The following is a 24047-nucleotide window of genomic DNA, read 5'->3' on the forward strand; positions in this document are numbered from 1 at the left end:
CCTAAAAAAATTTGTGGAGTCCAAAACTAAAAAAAGGGAAAAAAAAAAAAACTGGGAGACAAAAGGTAGGGAGGGAGAGACATTGATAGTTCTGGGTTTCATTACTTTCTCATGGTCACAGACTATGGATTCAGAGTCCGAAGGTGCTAGTTCAAAATAGTCCTTGCCCAAACTGCCCCAAACCCAAGCAAGCAAACCACATAGTTTGAGCTTAAAGAGGTAAAATTTCTCTTTAGTCCAGTGATATGCAAACTTGAATTTCTATCTAAGCACATCTGCATCAAAAATAATCTCTTCTTTGAATAGACTTTTCTAATCAAATTGCAGTTCAAGGGAAATTTACCACTTGGTCCTTCTGCTGAATTTTTTCAATCTACTATTTTGGTAGCAGATTTACACTGTCAGCTTGGATACCTTCCTGCTTCCTTTTTAGGCTTTGATCCCTTGATTTGAATGCCTGCTGACTGGTTCCTTCTGGAGTGACACAAGTGTTTCCCTCCAAAAAGGAGACCAGACACAACTGACTACAGTGTGCACCAGGATCCAACCTCAAACAAGAGCGCAGTTGTTGATTGTGCCAAACACGCGAGACCTTTGACACAGTCCCCACAGACCTTGTTCCCTGGAGTGCCCTCATACACTTAGGCCACACCCCAGGGTATACACACACCCTTGGCATGAACTGTAAAAGCACCACCTTCTCAAATTCCAACCCAGTCCTGTCTCTGAGACTCTGGGTGCTTTAAATTGAAAGATGAGTGAGTGCAGCCTGTGTCCCACAACCACCAAAGTGCTCCATAGAGGCTAGACCAGACCCAAGGCAAGTGTTTTCCCCTGTGAGCTTCTCTGCTCCAGAAACATGAACATCATCCTGAACATCATCAACTTTGTGTCCCCTTCAGGGGCAAGGCTCTACTTTCTTTCACCTGGCCTGCAAAGTCAACATAAGCAGTAGTGAGTGCCTTTTTCCATTTAACTGCTGGAGCTGTTGGAGCTTCAGGGTGGTAGAGGACACTGTGGTTGACCACCAGCTTAAGAGAAACAGGGTGACAAAAAGAAGGGAGAGTCACAAAACAGGTGAGGAGAGTATGGATTTATTAAGGCTCACTAGAAATATCTAAATAGGTCTAGCTTAGGTTGTCTTCTACCTCTCTTTTCAGCCACTGTACACAAGTGAATAACATCTATCCATCTGCCTGCTTGTCATCTTGTTTTAATCTAGGTGCCTTAAAATAGAGGGGAATTTTCCTACATATGGGAGGATCTTGTAGAGTAAAGGGTGGAAACCCCATTGTTGGATAATTTGAAACTGGAGAGCTAGGTATACCCTGGGGAATCACCCTGCACAGGCCTTCAGAGGGATGAATTAACCTTTTCTTTCTCAAGGGTGTTTTACCCACCATCACCATAGTCATCCTGGGAGAATAAAGGAACTCTGTTTGTTTCCTCGCCTTGAAGAAAGGTTGTGCTGACAGGTGCCATCCTCTAGCCAGGTGTCTTCACACCATTGAACTGGGTTTAACAAAGCTGTTCTGTGTGCTAAATTGCTTCTTCACTTCCCAAAGCATGAAAGCCTTTTCTCTCTTTCACGTGTCCACGCTTCGCTCCTTCTGGGGAGACAGCTGGTCTTTTCTTTTTAATATATTCTGCTCCTTAAATGCCGTCTCTGAAACAAATCAGGTCATGGGGAGCCAGGCTCATGAAAAACACTGAGGTGATTCAATCCCGGAAAATCACTGGGAGTTGGATGCTTAAATTTCTTTGTGAGTCTAGGCCCAAGTGGCTTTGAGTAATATCAGTAAGAACATACCTTGTGTTCTAGTCAAGAACAGACCATGGGCTGAGATGCATCTTAACCCTACAAATAGCTCAGGAACTTGGGTGATTCAGCACTAGTTCACCTAAATAACTGAAAGAAAGGTTTCCACATGTACTTTAGCACAAGGATCATGAGAAAATAATGACTTTGGGCCCTTACTCCTTTGCATGGAGAACACAGTTGTTTGTCTTGTTTTTTTTTTTTTTTTCCCCAATAATAATCAGGTATCATATTTCCTTTGGGTGAAATGGGTGAAGTGTGTTATTGATAAGTGTCAATGGTCCTATGGATGTCCAGAATTCGGCCAGTGTTGATGCCTTTTCTGGTGAAAGGTGTGTGAGTCCTAAATCTGGACTCCCAGCACATCGTTTTCAAAATACTGGGAGATGGCCACATGTATCAAAGGGCTCTGGATTTGGAGTCATGTTGAAGAGGAGCTCCTAACTAAGGACAGAAAGGAGCAGGATACCAGGGTGATGGCTGAGCATATAGCATAGCTGTAGCATATAGCAGCCTGATGATAGCATGCACATTAAGGGGGTTGATACATGCTGTATATTGGAGGGCAGGGAAACAGCAGGAAAAGGAGAGCTAGAGAGGGAAGCAGAGGAAGCTGTGTAATACTCATACACCTTTCAGTGAAACAGTAAGTTCTTTCTTGGCCTCTTCACCCCAGCATTCAGAACACAAAACAATGTGATTATTTTTTCCAAGGAAAGGCAATGAGGTACACCATGAAAGACAAGTGGACTAACAGCAAGCAAGGACCAAAGCACTCAGTTCTCTCATTTCTTTGCCTATATGTGGCTGCAAACATATATGGAACATCTAGAAAACACCTAGGTTCTCCATTTCTCCTTTCCTGAAATGCCAGCACAGGAGAAATTTAAAAGGGTCTGGAGGTTACAGTAATACTTCCTTAATTCTTTACCATAATTTGACACCCCCCCCCCCCCCCCCCCCCCACCCCAATAAGCTGTGAGTTTGGAGATGGAAGGTGTAAAAGTGGCTAGAGATTAGAAATCTTCTTGTCATGACTCCAGGAAATTTCTACATTCCTGGTACCTGAGAACTAACCTCTGCCCTATCTGTGATTTAACATTGATTTCTTATCTCTATTCTCTCGCATACGTGACAGCAAGGAAATTCTCACTTGCAGGAACAGTCTGCAAGGGAAGGGATGTTCTAGAAACCTGGAGGTGTGGCAGACAAGCAGATGGGGATGGTGAGAGGATCATCCCTCTAGGACTGGAAAGATGCTGTGGGCTGTGTAGATAGAGACAAAAATGTGCGTTTCATAAAGGCAGAGCTTTGCACACTGGCTTTATTAGGTATGTGAGGATGGTCTAAATGAAAAAAACGGACATGTTTAACTATGTCCTTTTATAGATCCGTTTAGCTCTTCATCCACCTGCCTTAGTGATACCATTTTGCCATTACAGGTTTTATGATTTATTTAAAACTAAATTAAACAGAGGACAATTGCTCTGTGTAAAATGGCAGTACATTGCATGTACCCTAACAATATCATGAATATGTCAGTATTAAGTATTAGTATGAGTTTACTTTACAAATAGATGTGTAAATGAAGGGGAGGGAGGTGATGGAATAGTAATATCTGAAACCTGTCCCTACCAGATCTGATTCCTGGCTCAGAGCTCTAGATTCCATGCAAACACTAGTAATAGGAGTCACTTTATTCTAGCCACAATACTACAGCCAAGATGTCATGAATGCTTGGGAGATAGATAAGACAGACAGATTTCTTGTTTTCCACTGAGATGGTTTTGAATGCATCCTGGTAGGGCTGACTCACCCTTTTAGCTTTCCAAGGAAGACAAATTGCTTTCCAGGAGCTTCTGCTGTATATAGGTTATTTTTGTGCGCTTCCTTAATTAAGGTTTATCTGCTGTGCATATAATCCACAGATGAAAAGCCCTTGGGGCTTTTTTTTTTTTTTTTGTGTGAACAGAAGTTTTCCCCTGAACAATCTGTTTCTCACCCAACCCATTGTTACACAACATGACACACATACTTTACGTGTCCTACCCCAGAAGTAGCTGCAGGCCAGTAGCCTGAAAAAAAAGTGATTTCAAATGCCTAGGATGCTTTACTGGGGAAGGACTGAATAGAAACAGGATTCCTGAGGGCCACAGTTGGCAAAGACAAACTATTAGTACATTTCTTTCATCCAGGATCTTGAATTCCTCCTCTTCCCCAGTCTCATGTTTCTTACCTTTTGTATCTGAAATTATGCTGAAAGCACCCTACTGGAAATACATTTTGCAGTTGCACAACTTGGGATCTGGCAAGGACTCAATTGGATGTCATCCCAACTGGGAGAAGAGGACAGTGATGTCACTGGAATAGCAAAGGAGCCTTTTAGCTCTGCTATGCTGTAGGTGCAGGTGGGAGGTTTTGGTCTGACCTTCCTGGAGAGAAGTGCTCTCCCATCCCCTGCCAGGCCAGGGGCTGACAGGGATACAGGGCCACCCCTGTGCCTCACTGAGCCCTGGGCTCTGACTAGCAGGGGAAGGAGATAAACCTTTACAGGGCTGCATAGCCTAGGTAACAGGGCAGCTCCTCCGGAGCCATAAAGTCAGGCATGCAGCAGTCCACAACCTGTAATAGCTGTCCTGGTTGGTGTGGGGAGTATGTGGGATGGGAGAGCAACAAGGCCAGTGGCAAGAGAGATCTCCCTTCAGTCAATGTTTTTGTGTTTGTCCAGGGATTAACAATTCTGTCATGTTCACTGACAGTTTCACAGGAATCAGGTGTGGGGACTGGATCCTTAAGGCCTCGTAGTTATGTCTGAATCATCTTTCCAGTCTCCTGGTCTTGCTGCTGTTTGAGACTAGCCTCAGTCTTTGGGGAGAAGGAGTCAAAGCTACAGAATTTAAATGTCCTACGGTTCTCTGAAGGAGTACCAGTCTGTTTTCTCGTTGCTGTGGCTACGGTGTAATGCTGGCATATCCAAGATCTCCTTAAACCAGCTAGTTCAGGTATTAGCAGTTAGGTTGCCACAGCAACACAGGACTTACTGCAAGCTGCAAAACTTGTCTTAGGAACAGGATGGATGAGCCTGTGTGGAGCTCTGCACTATCTGGCTAGTTCAAACATACTACCAATTTGGTTCCACCTCCTTGTGCTGAAGTAGGCTGAAAAGCTTACCCAGACGCTGAATAACAGTGTTGAGCTATCTATGCAAGACACATGAATGGTTGCAGCCTGCTGGTGCCTGTATTGTCTTTGCATGTAACCATCACCTGCTGGTTGCAGGTTTCAGCCTGCTGGTGCCTGTATTGTCTTTGCATGTAACCATGACAAGCTGAGACCAACACGAAAAGCCCAATTTCCACACTGTGTCATTTAATGCACTTGAGGAAGTGTAGACATAATGCCCTCCCTTGTGATTGGTGCAACAACCATTTTGTCCCTGGACATGGTCAGGAGCAGAAAAACACCTTGAACAGAATTCTGTGTATTATTCTCATTTACATATTCATTCACAGCCTTTTTCACCCCCTACATAAGCATCCTGTGCCCCTCCCATCTCACTTCCTGCTGTGTACAGACCCATCCACATCCCTGCACAGCTGCGTGGGGTGGCTCTATTCCTTGATGATTTGGGGGTGCTTATTCCTTGGCCACCATACCCACTTAAGGAATGATGGGCACCAATGCTAGGGTGAGTGATCTGTGCTCACTGGGGACCCAGAGGGACATAGTTGGTACCACCTCTGGCATGGCAGTGGACACCAGATTGGTTCCCTGGCTGAGCATCACTCCCACGTGTGCTTGGCCCTGTCGTGTGCTGTGGAAATTATCACTTCCAGTCTGTTTCCCAGGAATTGCTGCTGCTGTGGCCACTCTTCTTTCCCCCTCTCCACAGTCATGATGTTTCCAGTGGCACATTTGCACATTGCAGTGGCTTCTTCTCCCTTCTTCCTGCCACTCTTTTACTGAACATGTTTGTAGGTTGTGCCCTCCTTCTTCTGGTCTGGAGCCTTTCTCCAGATGGCACATCCCAGTTGCAATGGCCAAAGGAGTAATTCCCAGTTCCCATGCAGGAGTAAAGGCCTCTGTCTTTCCCAGTCAGCTTGTTTTCTTTGTTTTGTGACCTGAGCCAGTGATGGAAACCAGGTGCAGACAGCAAAGAGGCCAGCGGCTCTGCTTCCAAGTAGGTCTTTTGAATGCTTCCCGATGGGACTATTAATAGAACAGTGTCCTTTCATCAATATGCTGCTGAGCTGTTCCTTGCCCAAGGCCAGCTAAATTATTGGGGGGAAGAGTGGTCTGTCCTGTAGATTCAGTGAAGGTTTATAAGCCGAGCATTATCTCTCTGCAGCAGACCAGCGTGAGGCACAGGCTCTGTTTTGGTCCCATTTAAGACTTTAATGCACAATTTAAGTCTAAAAAACACAGGGAATGCCTGTTCTTTGTTATAAGGCTGAATTTCCCCCCCGATAGAGAAATAATAATAGTCAGCAGAAATTGGAAAGAGTGATAATAATCTGCCTATTAATCCTTCAGTGAAACCATGAGTGGAGAGGAAAGGCAAAGTGCTTGGAGCGCTTGCAGGCAGGGCGTTTGTGAGGAGTACATCCTGTGAATATCTGTGTGTGTCTGACAGCACAGAACTGCAGTGGGGTGCACAGCAATCCTATTCTCTGCTGGAAATCCCGAGCCAAAAAGCTATAAACGACAAAGCGCTTGGTGTCATTAGAGTCACACACCTGCGAAACAAGGTGTCATTAAAAAGAAACACCGACTTGAAAGCAGAGGTGGATTTGGAAGGACTGTGAAAATCTCCCTCAGGAGAGTGTTTTGAAAATGAGTAGGGGAAAAAAATTTGTACATTTCAAAATGAATGGGAAAATAAATCACGGGAATAGAGACAAGCCAGCTGGTGAAAGCCTTTCCACACAGCCAAGATGGTCTCAGCATTGCTGACAGAAATGATGAGGTGCTTTAAATTTCTATTACAAACCTCTGGCTGGAGGTTTGGCTGGAGACCTATGTCTGTCCAGCCTTAGGATGAAATTAGGGCCACCTGGCTTCAAACCCATACCAAATGGAAAGGCTGTTTTGAAACTTTCACTGGTTAGCTGGAGAAGAAAGTGTGATATTCTCAATAAAATTAGAGTATCTGCTACACCTGAAGAAATCATAACTTATCTCCCTCTTTTCTCCTCTGCCCTCCTCCCTTGTTCTTCTTCAAAGGTTGAAAAAAATGAGGACGGAGACCAAAAGATCGAGCAAGATGGCATCAAACCAGAAGATAAAGCTCATAAGGCAGCCACCAAAATCCAGGCCAGCTTCCGCGGACACATAACAAGGAAAAAGCTCAAGGGGGAGAAGAAGGGAGATGCCCCAGCATCTGAGACTGATGCCGCCGACAAGAAGGAGGAAGGCCCTGCTGGCGGAGCGGCCGAGAACAAAGAAAGCGAGGCTCCTGCTGCCACAGAAGCAGCCGCTGCTGACAGTGCCCAGCAGGAGGAGGGCAGCCAAGACAGCAGCGCGCCTTCGGAGGAGAAAAAAGGAGATGGAGCCGCCGAGACGGGCTCAGAGCAGCCAGCCCCACAGGCTGCCACTCCCGCTGCCTCCTCAGAGGAAAAGACCGCTGCTGCCACTGCCCACGAAAGGGAAAGTGCCACTAAAGCTTCCACTGATAACTCGCCGTCCTTGAAGGCTGACGAAGCCCAAGACAAAGAGGAGCCTAAACAAGCCGACGTGCCTGCTGCTGACACCACTGCCACCACCACCCCTGCCGCAGAGGATGCTACTGCCAAGGCAACAGCGCAACCCCAAATGGAGACAGTGGAGAGCAGCCAAACCGAAGAGAAGACAGGTGAGTGGGAGCCTCACTAGGGAACGGGCCTCTCCAGAAATGGATGCATCCTTCTGTCTCCTGGGAGCATGAGCTGGTATGGGGACTAGATTAAGAGTTAACAAGGGAATCCCCTTGCTAGTGTTTTGGGGTGGGGGAGATTAATTTCTTACTTAACACCCTCTTTCTTGCTTCCAATCAGCTTTTGGAAATACTGCAGCTCCTGATGAGGTTCCTGTTTCTCAAGATGGAGGTTCTATCAGCCCTTTTTTCCACAGTGGCAGGAGAGTGTCTGCCAGCTGGGGGGCATGGAGGGAGAGCTCCCCAAGCTCTGCGTATGATAAAGATAGTGATGAACCTTTTCAGTCACACTAGCACAGACAGCTCCAGTGGGGCAACTTGGCCAGGTCATTGGAGGCTTCCAACTTTAGCTGAAAATCTCACAAGACAAAAGCTCTCTCATACTGCTGGAGTCCTTGCCAGTGGAATGGTCATGGAGTCAATTTGCTTGTGTATGGATGAGATTCTCAGTATAACCACATCCTAGTCAGGAACATTTTATTATCAGCAGTGCTTATAGTTTCATCCACACCCATACTTGTAGGGTTTCTACTTGGATACCCCATGCCAGGCAAGCTTGCATGAAGCTTTTAGACATGTCAGCTAATTCAGACAGGGGTAGCAAGAGAATCAGATAGGAAAAGGAAAGATTAAGAGCCCTGACAGCTCAGTAAGGGAGGGCAGAAGAGAGGAAGAAGTCTTCTAGGAGGTGAAGAAGTCCTCTAGAGAGGAGAAGTCACTCTAGGAGGTGTTTTCAATTTCTCACTGTTGACCAAGTACAAGTCTGCTTAACCAGTTCTCCTGGGAAGGGGTGAAGAGTTTTGAGAGGCAAAAGCAGATATTTTTTGACAAACCTATAACACTTACAAGCCATAAAGAACAATTCAGTATAAATTGTGATACTGAGCTGAGTAGAAAATGCATCAAAGGTCTGAGGATATTTTTCTCTCTTTTTCTTGACCTTTCTTATTTTATCAAGGAAATAGAACATAAACAAAAAAAGAAAAGGTAACTTTGGAGGTAGGCTCTGCGTGAAACTCACTTAAGAAGTAGTGCCAAGCAAAACTGGCCTCCACATTCATGAACTACTCTGTTTTACAGGGCAGCCTGCATTCATTAGTTTGTTGGGGAAAGATGTTGCATATCACCTTGATGGTCATAAACAGCCTGATGTAAATTCTAGAGAGCCTCAGCACCCAGTCTTGTACTTACAGATGTTTCTCCATAATTTCATTTGGCCCACTGCTTTTCCACAAATTGCACCTCCCACTCTCCAATTAGGCTTCCAAGCTTCATAGCTAACCTGGAGCTTCAGGCAACTCTATTCCTGCTCAACAAAAGTGGACAGATAGGGATATCCAAAAGGACAAATTAAATACTGGGAAAGGACCTAATGCAGGGCATTTGTGATTTAAGGGATGGGCAAGGAGAACAGCCTTCAAGAGTGTGAGTCTGAACTGATTGTACATAATTACAAAAGGTTGCTGGTTTTACTTCTGCTTATTTAGAAGTTTCTAGAAGTAAGAAGTTTATTTAGAAGTTTCTTGAAATTGAATTGTCTAGGTTTGCTTTTTGTTGTCCAAGTCTCCAGCCATTTGTTCTTACTTTTTATGATGAGTTAGGAGGCAACATAACTGTGATTACTGATTAGTGAAATGTAAGTTGCTATGTTGCATGCTGTACTTGTGTTGGTTTTATACTCGGGCAAAGGTATAAACATCAATGGCAAGAACAGGGCAGTGTGAATTAATGTTTTGGGGTCCCCTGTACAGAGGATAATGAATGCTAATTCCCTGTTATTTGATACCTGGGATGCCCTATTCCTAAGCAATAATGATTCTGCTTTGAATTGACATTACATTTTTATTTAGATTATCTGCTCTAATGGATAGAGGTAGGACATTTACAGTAGCAAACTATTTGATTTTAATTTTCATTTATTTTACCCGTTTTGAGTTGTCACTCATGGAAAAATGGTTTATTTCTATGCAATATTCTGAATAATTTTTAGATATCTTCCCCATGCTCTTGTTGGTTTTAACATAATTTAAAGTGGCCAGCCATTCATAGACACATCATTTGAAGTGGCCATTTAAAATGCACAATTTAATATGCATTTGCTCATGATACTATCACTTATGTAAACATCTAGCCAACAGAGGAATCTGGAAAATCTACAATCAAATATATATTTAAAAATGAGTTTTCAGTGATAGAATGTTCAAGACCAGTATGTGCATCCATTTATACTTATTCAGTATGCATGCAGTAACACTAAAGCTTAGCAATGTTTGCAGAAAGCAAACATGGTAGGTGTGTGGCCAGAGTCAAGCTGATAGCCTCTTTAAAATGTTAATGAATATAGATTTTTCTTGAATTCCTATTCCAGTATGATACCAGTCTTCCAGTCACAAACCTGAACAGCTGGCTAAGTGACCCCAGAGTCATCCAAGAAAGAAATGCAAAAAAAAATTAAATAATTCTCTTTGTACATCCCTCTGAGTATTCCAGGCTGTGCTCTGCAATATAGAATATTCCTCTGAAGAGTATCATCACAGGACAAAAGTACCCACAGACAGGAAATATTTCCTGACAGAAAGCCTGTGTTTTCTTTTTACTGTCTTCCTCCTATTAGTTTCTCATATCTTTAAAGCTCTCTGCCTCTCTTGTTACTTACTCTTTCCATAGACTTAAACACCTTTGCCAGGTCTCAACCTTTCTCCCAGTCTTTCCTCAGCAAACACAGCATTGGTGGTTGCTAGTGTGACTGTGATGGTCATTCATGAAAGAGGGGACATCTGCCACTTCAGTGCTCCTCCAGCCCAGGGACAGATCCTCTTTCAGCTTCATCTGTCCCCTTGGCCTTCAAAGGTCACCTCTTATCGTTTCTGCGATCGAAGACTGGCACACAAGTGTGCAGTGTCAGGCTGCCAAAAAGAAATCGAATTGGCTCCTGGCCAGTGTCATCAGCTGGCTGCTTGCCATGGCATGCTTGGCTGCTACTACCCTGAGGCGTGCCGACCGTGCTGCTTTGGGGTGGTGATTCTCATCATTTTATTACAATGGCTGTATCATGCTATCTGTTGATACCTTCCCTGGTGCAACCACAAGCAAAAGGCGAGGGCATTTAATTCATACCCAGGAGGGATTTTTGCCTTTATCTAAGGGCAGGGCAGAAAAAAAAAGGTTGTGGGAAAAGCAATAACTTAACCTGATAAGGAGAAGTGCACAGTTTTTAATGCTTAATATTTCTGGAGTGGGGAGTGTTTTTTTTGTACCAGTCAGTAGTTCCCCTGACAGTCCTCACCTCTCTCCTTGTTACTCAGTTCTACATGCTCTATCTGTCTTTTGGTAATGGCGTAGAAAACGGCTCAAACAACTGTCCTATATCCAATGGTGGTTGGTCGGGGACTCCAGGCATTCCCAGTTGTACAGTAGGGCAGTTCCTAAGCTATCCTTAGTGTACGTAAAAGTGAAAAAGAGATGGATTCCAACATGGGTAAGGCGTGAAATGAGTCAGTGGGCTTTGTTCAGTGGCAATGAAGGATTGATGTAAGAAGGATGATCTCTCAAACCTCTTCTTGTCTTTTGGTGGATTGCAGGAATGCCAACAAGTTGTCTTGCCATCTGAGCATCCTTGTCAAGACTTAGATTTATAGGTTTTCTTCTTATGATCGAGCTTTTAGCTCTTTGGTGTTGGTATTATGCTTAGATAAGCTCCCTTAGATGCCAACCTACTCAACAGGACAAAATCCAAAAGTGATGGGGGGAATTTATACATTACATATGGATGAGGAAGTGAGACTTGTTCTAGTGGTGGTTGCATTGGCTTAAATCCAGAGAATCTCCATGAAGGTTACTGGAAAGAGTCTGGTAGTGCAGCTGTGAAATGAGATCAGCATCCAGCATAGCAGACTATGGAAAAAGAGGAGCTATGATGTCCTCCCGGGGAGGAGAGGAGGTGAATGTCACACAGTGTTAGATTTGATTTGTACTTTTCACAAGTTTTCAAGTCTCACCTCCAAATTGGGTTGGCTCTCACATCAAAGCACTCTCAGATTGTCAGGTAAGAATACAAAGCCCAGAAATGGGAAAGAGTAAATTGAGCCTAAGGAAACAAACGGATCTTCTTTTGTTGGGAAATGAAGAATGCTTTTCCTCCTTCATGAAATAGCTTTACAATGGAGCAGCTTCACAGCTGAAATGAAAAATCAGCCAGGTGACAAGTGCTTTGCATGTAAGCAGGCTAGCAGTTCCCCCGGGCCCTGTATCCTGCAAGCAAGGAGCACTGGGAGGCACCATCTTCCCTTCACTTCCTCAGAAGGAGCAAGTCCCTGTGGATCCTTTTTCATGGTTCACAGTTGAATCAGTTCTTTGTTTTCAGTTCAATCCCCATATTGATGGAAGGACAATACTTGCTGCAGTTTGGGAGCCCTGGCTGTAAAAAGATTTGGAAAGGGTGACTGTCTATTGTCTTGTACCAGCCAGAGTGTGCAACCTGCACTATGTGTGAGGATTGCAGCTGTGTGGCTTGGAATTTCAGCCTTGGCTCACGAGTAGCTGGCATGAGGCACAACAACCTCACAGCCATTCCTGTTTCAAGGGAGCTTATCTCTGCTGCTACACCTGGTAGCCAAGGAAAGCAATGCAAATACAATAGTCTTCCCTTGACTGCCCCAGAGGAAACAACTCTAAGCAACCATGGCAGCATTTTTTTGTGTGTAGTGCTACTCCAGCAACAAAGTAAAGACTATATGAATGACGTTTAGGTTGCCTGACACATGCTGAAGTCTGTGTCTAGTCCCCAGTTGCTCTGAAATTTTATTCTTTGCATTTTCTCTGCATGGGTATAAACATTGCCTATTTCATAGCTGGGTTTGCATTGGTGCAAACATCCATGTGAGGGGCAGGTTGGAATGTCACAATTTTCTTACACACAGCCTGACACAGGTGCAGAATTTCCTCCTCTATTGCAGTGCAATACTGTCTCTTGTCCCATGTATGCCTCAGGTCTGCTGTTTCCTAATGAGGTGCAGTTTGCCCTGTAGAGGTGGGAACTGCACTAGTGGGCCAGTGGTAAAGCAGTGCTTGACCTTTTTTAATGAAATCATAGGTGACATTAATCATATTTACTGATGAAAAGGTGTGAGCCAGCTCTGGAAAAGACCCCTAGAGGACAGCAGGTAACCACTCCTTCGTACCTAAGAGGTACCACTTCTTCTGAAATCTTGGTAAGGGCTGCATGAACACTCAAGGCTGGTTGGTGGAGTCACTGGCTTATTTTGTGAAGGCTGCAAATTATAGAAAAGGTGACAGCAATCTTTCACCCCTTCTGGTTGGCAACTACAGCTATTGCTTTTCCAAACCACATGTACAGGTGACATTGTTTAGGGCAGTGCCTGCCAGAGTCACAGTGTGTGCCATGTTGTACAGTAGTCACTCATGCTAACACACGGCTCTTTACAGCCAAGAGCAGTGGTCAAACTACACCTAGATTTTGCTCTAAATCACTCTCATTACAATGTTTTCCACAGTGGCCCACTTTATTCAGATCATCTTCAGAAAATACTCCATGGGAAGAAGGCTTTCTGTCATAAATTATAAACAGAATTTCTGGTGAGAAGGGCTCAAATAGCAGACCTGTGGACAGTCGGGACAGATAGACAATGAAATTTAACTGATGGCTGTTGTAGATGCCAGAAATGTTCTGCACCACTGCCAATGTCATCTCTTTACACTAGGATCAAGAAGGCTGGGCTTTTCAGATACATGTGAATTTGCAGAATATCAGCTGGGATTTACAGCTCCAGGGAGCTGAAACTCAAAATTAGAAAGACTGACTCTGTGGTACAGATGACTGCCACATGCAGAGGAAAAGGATTTGTAAAGTTCACCAGGTCAGCACAGTCAGATTAGTTAGACATTCCTCAAGAGCTATTTAATAGGTGCATTAATACTGGATTATCAATGTCAGTGCAGTGATCACTTCCAATCTCTGTGGAAATTTCATGGACTCTGGCAAGGTGAAGTTGCACTCACAAAGATCCATACATTTAACCTGTAGAGGAACACAGAAATTGCCAATCTAGGTCAGAGCTAACATCCATTTATTGTACTGCTCTCTGTGGCTAGCACAAAGCACTGCTATGGGCAGATCCAGGGTAAACTGCTTCTCTGCTGCTGGGACTCATCCCTGTCTTCTACTGTCTAAGATCTGGTTTAACAGGTAGAGCATGATGTATTCTCTCTTTTGATACTAATACAACTGTGGCATATATTTGTGTGTGTATGCACACAAAATATTTCATTAAGTATCAACAGCTTTCCCAACTCCAACCAGCTGTACAATGGCCATAAAGTTCAGTGAAAAATTTGCCATTGCCTTAAATATCTTTCTGTACTTGTGCTATGTCACAGAAACAGCAAGAGCTTGTGATAGCCCTACTTCATGCCTTTGATTATGGTATATAGCATCATACCATATGCATTTATGCACAGAGGGCATAGTCTCATAGCCCTTGCTGTTCATCTCCTTCCTGAAGAAAACACAAGCAGTGCTTTCAACTGCTTTTTATATGAGATTATTCCCATGCTTTTTAGGAACTCTGTTGCTTTTCTCTGCACTCCCTTCAAATCTGCAAATCTATTTTATGAGATGGAATGACAGATAGTCTTCACATTAGTCCAAAAAAAGCTGTAACTTTTTACACGTTTCCAGAAGGGCATTATTTCTTTTGTTTTGTTCCTCATCCCAGTCCTTGCACACACCAGTCTCTTTCCTTTTTGCAGAGAGCTACTGTATGAGCACAGATGACTGCAATGACTCTTTTTGTAAAGATACTACTGAAATATTTTATTTAGCCATATTATGATCTGTGAGACTGGGCAGTGGCCAAGAGAACCAAGGAAAATGTAAGCAGTGACAGAAGGCTTACAAGTCAAGCCACTGGCATCAGCTCTGTGGGATAGTTTCCACCTCCAGTTCTGGACCTCCAATAGACCTGTGAAAGACCATCTTACACAAGCTCAGTTTGAACAGGTTTCTAGACACAATATTTCTCAAGACTACATTCATGCTGCAAGCTTGATGTAAAGAATGGCTTCCTCATTTCCTAGCTTTCCTCTCTGGATATCTTTCAGGCAGAAAATAGGCAAGATATTAAAAATACTGTATGTGGGACTTAGAAATGCTAGAGAGTACCGCTATCGTGTGTATTGCTGTTCTTTGAAGAAGAGTCCAGTCTGGTTTTGCAGGTTATTAGAACTGTGACTTATTTCCTACTTCTGTATTCCTTGCCAAAGGCTCCCTTTACATATCCTTTAGCTCTAATGGCCTGTACCATTTAAGAGCCTTGGTTATGTAATCACCAAATGTGAATTGGTGAAATGTTTCTTTTTTCTTGCTGTGTCCTTAAGTACATCAGTGTCAGCATGGGACATTGGAACAGAGTGGCAAATCTCAGCTGAAGTCCTGGCAGTCAGGAATCCACTTTGGACACCTGCCCTTCGCTAGGCTGTAGTGTAGTCAGGAAAATAGCTATGGAAAGCTGGACAGGGTCCAGGGATGTAAAGGAAAATGCTGTTCCCCTAATGACCAGAAAAGTGAGACTCAGAGCTTCATGCAAATAAGTCTTAGATAAAGGTCATAAGGTCCCAATTAGCCAGTGTTCAAAGAATGACAGACTTCCCAGCTGTACCTTGAGGCAATAGCAAATGAGTCCTCCTTTCATTATGAAAGAAAGCAGAAGGTGAAAGACACTATTCAGCCTCTCCATCTTCCTTCAGCAAAACACAGTAATTGGAAATGCTAGTAATGATAACTGGACATTACCTGTAACCTCAGGGCTTAATGAAGAAGAAAATCTCTCTGACATTTGGAAGAGCATCCAAATCACAATGCTGAAGTGGGTGCACTGGTACAGACCCATATCGGATAATGCATTGCAGGTACAGGGAAAGGGATAGGTGAGCAGTTACGAGAGCTGTGACCATTATACAGGAGCATTTCTCATGGTACTAACTTCAACAAAACTGTCTTTGCAGCTGTGAAAAATGTTTCAAAGACTTGAAAACCACTTGAAGAGATGGAAGATGGAGTAAAGTAAAAGTAATTTAAAGTTGGGGTGATGGCAAGTACTTGAAAAAACGTCTTTGATGTTCTTAAAAGCTTGGGGCACATGTTGATTTGGAAATGACACAAGCCTCTTTCAGGGAGTGTGAATGCAAGTTTGTCTGGACTACGTCCATCACGGTCTAGTTTTCAAATTAATATGGGACTCCGTTCTCTCACTGGGATTAGGGCAAAAAAAAAAAAAAAGTATGTATTCCAGTTTAGATATCCTGTGTTACCTATTCTGCTTATGCAAGGCTAGGATTTCACCTGTGATTTCAGCCTCCGGTCATTGGTGCTGGAATATGTCAACAGGAGACCAAACCCTGGTATTGGGTTTGCCCCCTTTCAGAAATATTTGTGAGTTGAAGGAGTCTGTCTTAATCTTAGATCTGCTCACAAATGGTCTCTATGTTTGTCTCTCTGGAAGGCACTCAGTGCAATCCTGCAACATCGGTCCTCTGCTTTCCCTAGTTGTCAGAAGAGATGGAAATCCCTCACATTCATGGGATCTGATCAGAGGGCTGCTGTGAGTTCGTCTTCGGGAGGGCTGCTACAGTTCATAGGAGCAGCAATTCTGTCTGGCCCTTTGTCTGCATTCACAGTCCATTATTCAACTGGTACACCATGGATGCAGGTGGTGAAAGGAGGTAACTTCTTTATTGCCAAACACTGAGGAGACATGAGTGTCACCTTGATCTTGCAAATCTGTTCAAACACTGCAAACAGGTTTGGCACCGGCCTTTGAGGTTATCTTTGGGGCTGAAGATATGTTTCCACAAAGCCATCCCAGCACTGTTGCCAAGCCTTTGGGAGACGTAGCAGTGTGGTCAAGCATGGTGCCTGTTTGGACTAAGCTTGACCTCTTGTCCATGACACATCCTCTCCCAAACACAGCTGAGGCCCACAAGGAAGGCACAGGGACGAAATGCACAGCACTGCTGCTAAGCAGCAGACTGGTCTCCAGAGACACTAACCTAGCACTGTTCGCTGCACTCAATAAAGAGACAGAAATTGAGGAAGAAAATGGTTTTTTGTGCCTCAAGATAGAAACCTTTTACATTGCTGAAGCCAAATGACTATGAGAAAGATGGATGGACTCACTGATTTTTACAGCAGGGAAGAATAAGAAAATTCCAGATGTTTCTAACTGATGTAGCATGCAACTACTTCTTGGCCTTATTTCTAGTAAAACACATAGATATGATTCTGCCAAACAGAAGAGATAAGCCTGATCACAGTTCAAACCTCAACTGTGCAGGGCTTCTGAGTCCTTATAGATTGTAGTTTTTCTGTGATAATCCTTTTCTCATTAAAGGATCCTTTAATTATTCAAACCCAAACATATTATATACCATTACCAGGAATGATGGGACTTTTAGAATGAAGTAGTAAGAAAATCTTTGACTGCTCTTAGAGTAACTAGCACGTGAGGGTCAAGTCCTCCCTGAATGAGACAGAAGCCTTATGCTAGGAAGCTGAAATCCAGTGAGCTTTGCAAGCGAGCCTTTGGGCTGCTGACACATTTTGCCCTGATTCCACTGCTGGAGCTATTCCACTTTGTATAAATTATTTATTATTTGCTGGAGCCAGGAAGTGGCATTTGGTCTCCCCTATTCCAGATGAGTGCCCTCACCACTGGTCTACAGAGTCAATGTTTTCCTCTGGCTCAATAAATATTTAATGGTTTATGGAAGTGGAACAGCTCCAGCAGGAGAGGGAGAGCAAGAGAGACGTGTTCATTCACATGAATACCTCACAACATTGCTCTGTGACCAGCAGGCAAGACCCGAGCCAAGGACCTTTATAGCAAATAAAATCAGCAGGAGGAGACAACAAGAGCACAAAATGGTGGGGTGCCACTTCCTCTGCCTCTGTGCAGTTTCAGAGCAATGTCAGAGCAGCTCAGGCCTGATGAGTTCGTGCCTCATATCCGGCCCTCTCCTTGTGACCACTGTTGTCAAAATTACGGTCCTCAAGCCAAAATTATGGGCTGTTCCACCATGGCCAAAAACGTGCACTCTGCATGTGGAAGCTGTGGTAACTGGCAGCTTCCATAGACCTGTGCAGAGCTGGGCTTCGGCTGCACACGAGATGGTGAAGGAGCAGCTACTGCTTGGTCCCGCAGCTGAGTCAGGACCAAGGAAAATGTCCTTTGATGAGGAAAAGAAGCCTTGACATTGCAGACTAGCTCAGCAAAGGGCTGTCTTAGCTCCCTGTAAGGGTTCTTTTTTCCACCGTAGTGGACAGTACTGATGAGCTGTTGAGAATCCAGACATTCCTGCTGCTCCAGAGAGGTGGTGCATCTTGGCTATGGCACAGCTGGCTGTGCACAGGGTATGGGGCTGCCTGGCTGTGCCCCTAGGTGGTCTCCCCAGCATTTGCAGCTGTCCCACCGAGTGCGCTCATGTCACAGCCAAATTCATTATCTGCCTGATGGAATCGTTATTGTGAAAAGCCAATTAAACTGAGATGGCTACTGTGGGACAGCTGCATTGGTTCACTTGGCGCAGCACTCAGAGAGTTCAGAGACTCAATAGTCCCTCTCCAACAGGGAAAAAGGGCTCTCAGAACTGGTCAAAAAATAAAATAAAACAGAGCTTGCCAAATTTGAATTAAGATCAGAATTACTGGTGCAAACTGCTGCCACCTTCACAGAGAAGATTGGTGCAGGCAATAAGAGCACTCATGAGAGGTTTTCCAGACAGCTCCTTCCTTCCTTCCTGCTATACAGCTTGGCTCTTTGAAAATGGCCAGTGCCAGGCTCAGGGCTGCCCTCCACCTCCTTTTCTGTGGAGCTGACCACTTACTGGGCAACCATTACACACCTGTGGTCACAGAGATTTCTTGGGGCAGAAGGGATGACTGCACAGCCCAACCCCTCACCTTAAGTCAAACCAGGAGGATCTGGCCTTTATATAATCTGGGGAAAGTGCCAGCTGCCTACCCAGTTTTGCAGGAGAGTCTCTGTGACTCCTGATCTTTCCATCCTCAGGAAAGCAGTTGTTAAGCAGTCCTAGACAAGGGATTTCAAGAAGAGGGGAGAATCGCTTTGCACCACAAATGCCACTGTGACGTCTCAAAATGGGGTTTTCCCACACGTGTTTGTAGTTCAAAATGCCTGTGTCTGGGCTCTCAAGCCTCCTCCTGATGAAATGAAAAGCAAAGGCTCCCAGGAGTTTCCCTGGGTACAGCGTGAAGCCTAAACTGCCTTCTGGAGAGCAGTGCTTGTGTATTATCCTGCACAAAGCACATTGGGATTCTATGGGTGTGCACCAGCCGTGTTTTTGAGAAATACTAATAATTTCTTTGATGCATAGAGCTGGTGGTGTTGATGTTGCAGCTGCTGAGGACAGTTATCAAGAAGATGTCTGTAGAAAGCCTGACAACAGGCATTTAATAATTTTAGAATCCAATTTGCAGAGCCTTGGTATGGGATGATGGACGGAAACAAACTAATGATCCCTAAATGAAATTTCTCCTTCATTTAAACTCAAAATGAGAGGATGGCAAAGGGAAAAAAACACATTTTATATCCTCCCGTTGAGTGTAATTCCCTGCCTTCAGCTAGATCAATATCATTTCTGCTGGAGATGGGGGCTGCCTCTGGTTTCCATGGCAATGTGGTTGTTGGAGGCTTGCAGGCTCCATGAATCCCCAATTTATCAGTCTTCTAGGCTTTAATAATGGAGACTAGCAGTCAGGCAGCTTATGAATGGCACATGTCTTTTGGGCTGGGGGAAGGGAGGCAGGAGCATGGTTTGTAGTAAGGGCTGCAGCAATTTGTTTTCCTGCCACCGACAGCTGAAGGGGGAGGAGTATGAGGGGAGGAGAGGCACATTAATTCTAGATGCACTGAAGGAATTTCTAGACCATTTTGCTGCAATTACAGAAGATTTCCTCCTTTAGTTTCTTTTCCCTAGCCAGTTATGCTGGGGAAGGGGGGGAGAAGAGCTTCACAGTCAGTCCTGTGTGAGGAGGGGCGAGCTGTAGATGGAGAACCCAAAGGCTCCAACGCTCCGCACGTTTCCTTCCTCTTCTTAACCCTCTTTATTTCAGGATCAGCAGTGCATGAATGCCAGCAGTCTGCCACAGTTTCAGGTTCGTTTTTATCCCCTTACTGATCCAACCACCATTGCCAGGCTTCTCAGCAGAGCTGTGAGATGGGCAGACCTCTGAGGACCTGATCTGTCTGTCAGACTTCTGTCACTTGCTGTGCTATTCTCTGTGCACCCTCTTGGCCTCTCCAAATTCAAGCCTCCATCCCCAAAGGGCTGTAAGCTTCATTCCCTGAATTAATTACTTAGCTAGGAATGTCCTGGCTGTAGAACAATCTATCAGTCATTTTAATAAAGTTCAGTTGGCCTATATCTATTCAGGGTATTTTCATTTCTTCTTATCTTTCTTCTGATTTCTCCCCTATAATCTCATAGGACAGTTGCTCTAAAGAAGCTAAAGAATAAATGGATGTGTCTTAGAAAGGCCTTGTTCCTCTGTCCCCTCACATGGCCTCTCTTTCTAAACCATCCTCCAGAACTTAAACCAGCAAGGGAGAAAAGATTGGTGACACAAAAAAATGCTGTTGCATTAGATGAGGACATACTGTTTTCCAATACATGTGCCTAGAACAGCTGTCAACTGTGACATTCCACAGCTGGAAGGAACTTAAAACTCCTATATTCAAGCTCTTTGAATCATAAGGTATTTAAATAATTAAAGAGTACCCTTTCTGGTCTGCAGGCTCTATGTGAAATCAACAGGGGCAGGGGAGAAGAAGAGTAAAGAATAACTTCTGGGTAATTTTTTCTAAGGTTTTCCTCAGGTAAAGTAATGAATGCAGGAGATAGAGGGGCTGGTAGCTTGGAACCTCTCTTGGAGGGCAGGTTCCTGGTGAACCTGCCCTTCTGGTTCATCAGGACAGCTGTGCACCTGATTGTTCACCAGATCAACTCTGATCCCAGCTGATGGCTGGGGACACCCTGCACAAGTCACTTCCCATTTCTCCCCTTCAAGCTCACTGGCTGTGAAAACCGTGGAACTTTGGTCTGTTGAGGTTACAACACCTCTGAGGTCACAGCACCTTTGATGCTGTTTGGTAGGAGGCCACTCAATGCCAGTATAAAATATCTGCCTCTAAGGCACTCTCATCTTGGAAGAGCTCTTTTACCTTGCCTCTGGCCACTGTACTATGCAGTTTCCCACCTGCCCACCACTTTCTGGAGTGACAGAGCATCCCCACAGAAGCACTCTGACAGATGACACTGCTGCCAGGTGGGAGCACTCTGTCCCCTCTGCAACTGCCTTTGCTTGTAGTGTGACAGTGGCCAAGGGACTGGCCTTGCTAAAGGAGATCTTGCTGTCTGAAAACCTAAGCACTCTGGTAGGGCTTCTTCCAGTTGTAGCTGAATTGAAATCACCCAGTTTTGGGTACAGTAGGAAGGGAGTTTGGGACAAAAGTGCTGATGATAGGTAGCAATAAATGAACAGTCATCAGTAGGCATGTTGTTTTTCTCAGCTTCCATGTCTGGCTGCATGCATGGATGTGGAGAAGAAACAGCAGTGGAAGGAAGAAAGAAAGAGAGCTGCTTCTTTCCCATTCTCCAGGATGGAAGAGTTTTTGCAAATGTAGCTCTAACAGGGTTAACACTTCACATTCACAAGGAACATCCTCCCTTTTCTCTCCCCACCCTCTTCCTCCATCACTCCCATTTCTCTGGAGACCTCAATGCTCCCTTCCCTCAGCCGAAGTTGGGGAGTTTCCTCGGCAACCTGGCAGCTGGTGTCTAGACACTGTGAAAGATGCTTTGCAATGGAGCTGTGAGCCTGACTCCCCTCGACACCCCCTCCCCACTGCTGCACACCCTGAGCAGCTCTCCCACCATTCCCTCCCTTTCCATCAACTGCACACATGGAAGTCAGTGCAGGCTTGGATTTCCATGGTGGTGCTGGAGGAAGAAAGGCATGGGGTGGGATGAGAAGGAGTGGAAATCCCTAAGCCACTGGCTCTTCACCCTGTCAAAGTGCAAAGGCAGCTGGGGCAACAGAACTGTGTCTGGCTGTCCTCTGAGGATTTAGCAGGATCAGAAAAAGAGGCAGATGTCCAGGCTTGGACCAAAGTTACCAGCTATGGGACTTGCAGAAGTTGTAGTTTTTTGGTTTTTTTCCTCACTGCTTGGGCAACTGAACAATTCTTATATGGTTCTGGAAAAAGATGAGGTGGTACAGGAGTAGGTAGCCCAAGCTACCATGTATTGGGGCCATATTAGCATTTTTGTTTCAACCTTAACAGGCCGACTTGCTTGCTGCTTTCCAGTGATTATTGGGTGACTTCCCTGGATCTCTTGCCTGCTACTTGCACTGGGGACATTCCTCCCCACCACCTTGTTGTAGGGTGTGCCAAGGGTTTGCAGATCTTCCAGGTGCCATGTGCTCACCAGGACCCCCAGGACTTGCAGGAATCCATACCATGGGTCTGTCTCTACTGAGTGAGGGATTCACCAGGGATTTGGGAGAAATCATAGAAGTCAGTGCCCTGCACCAGACACAGCCACTTCTGTGAAATACCCAATTCCTTCATTTCTCAGTGTTTAGCTGGGGCAGCACAAGTCTACCATTTTTCAGAAGCAGCAAGTCAGGAGGGTGAAGGATTTTAGCTCTGCATATGATGCATAATAGGGCTGACTGCAATGGGCTAACATGGATCAGAAAGATAACTGTGTAAGCAACAGCTCTGAACCTTGTTTCAGCAGTCTCAGATCTACCATCGTCTGCCTGGAATAGACTTCTGGCTGTCTAGAAGGACAGATGGATTGGGACAGATGAATCAAGCTGTGAAGCCTGGATCCAAATCTGGATCCAAATGTCATTAAAACTAGGAGATGCTCAGGGCAGGGATTTTAAATGAGGCTTTCCAGTGCTCCTTATCATTAAAAAAAAAAAAAAAAAAAAAAAATTAAGTAGAGTCATCTGTGGTTCATGTGAGATCTGCTTATAACAGGACAGGAAAGCCCAGACTAATATTTGGGAGCAGAGTGACGACTGGATGAGGAAAAGGTTTTCAGTTCCATCTCTGCCCAAGCTGTACTGGCAAAGGACAGAGAAAGGAGGAAGCATGACAAATGCTAGAGAGAGCAGCCTCTGAGAAGATTTGGGCAGTTCTTCAGTGTAAATGCACAGGAGAGTTCTAGCTGCACAATCAATATCAGCAATAATTATGCAAGCACTGAGAAAGCAGCAAAAGCAAAATCTCTGCATCTGTATCAGAATCTCCGAGTGTTGTGCAATTTCTCGTCTCTTGGCATTGGCTGTGGTAATTTAAAGATCTGCAGTGGAATAGAAACAGAAAGGAAAACAAAACCCAAGCCACCAGTCATAAAAGAAATGATCATCAGAGAGGTTGCTGCTGCTGTGGTCATAAGCTGATGTCTGCTCTGATTTAATTAATCTTGGCAAGTCAGATGGGAGCTGGGCAGGTCCCAAGAGACAGCGTTTTACCCGGAAATCCACTCAACCTAATTTCACTAATGTAGGGCAGTGGAGAGACTTGGAGGCAAGCCTGCATGCTCAGCCATTAGAGCACACGTCGGCAAAGGCAGCTGGAAGCACCACCATCCAGCAGGACTGCTGCTTGCGTGCCTGCCTCAGCCCCACAGCAGCCAGAGCTGCACATGTTCCAGGCGTTTGCTCCCCCAGCAGGGCTCGCAGACACGACTCTCACCCTTTCCAGGAAATAAATGGAGTGCTGAGGAGCAGGAGCTCTTTAAGACCCTGTTGCAGCGAGGCTTTATATCTCACTGCCGTGTTGTTACTCCTCCATGATGTTTCCCAGCTGGCGCCAGTTGGAGCTGTAAGTATAAAGCCTCTCTTTAACACAGGCCCTTTAGCTGGGAAACACACATCAGCCTCTCCCACCATGCAGCTCTACCTTTAAACAATTCTGCAGTAATGGCTTAAGGTTTGTCCAAGGCTGCCCAAAAGGTTTCTCAACTTGACTGCACTGTCCAGAGTGCTAAATAGAAGTGAGAACAGTGGCAGCTCAGCTCACAGATGCCTATCTCTTTGGCAGAATTATCCTATGCTATAAAATGATCTGGACTGCAGCAAAGATTGAAATAAAAAAGCAGACCAAAATCTTAGAGCTAGAAGGGTGGGACCACAGGGCTGGAGTAACCACAAAGAATGTAAGTGAGGACTGGTGTGCTCTGGGGTAGGCTGTCTGTCTCTGCCCC

The 24047-nt window shown here is 44.8% G+C and overlaps 1 protein-coding gene across 1 annotated transcript in view; it reads left to right on the top strand.

Moving 5' to 3' along the window:
* Positions 1-24047, top strand: part of GAP43 (growth associated protein 43) — a 58168-nt gene that overhangs the window by 22927 nt on the left and 11194 nt on the right. Inside the window, exon 2 of the mRNA XM_059838033.1 lies at positions 7043-7670. Coding sequence (XP_059694016.1) covers positions 7043-7670 — 628 coding nt within the window. The remainder of the gene's footprint in view (positions 1-7042; positions 7671-24047) is intronic.

Source organism: Haemorhous mexicanus, chromosome 2, assembly GCF_027477595.1.
Source record: "Haemorhous mexicanus isolate bHaeMex1 chromosome 2, bHaeMex1.pri, whole genome shotgun sequence".
Classification (NCBI taxonomy): Eukaryota; Metazoa; Chordata; class Aves; order Passeriformes; family Fringillidae; genus Haemorhous; species Haemorhous mexicanus.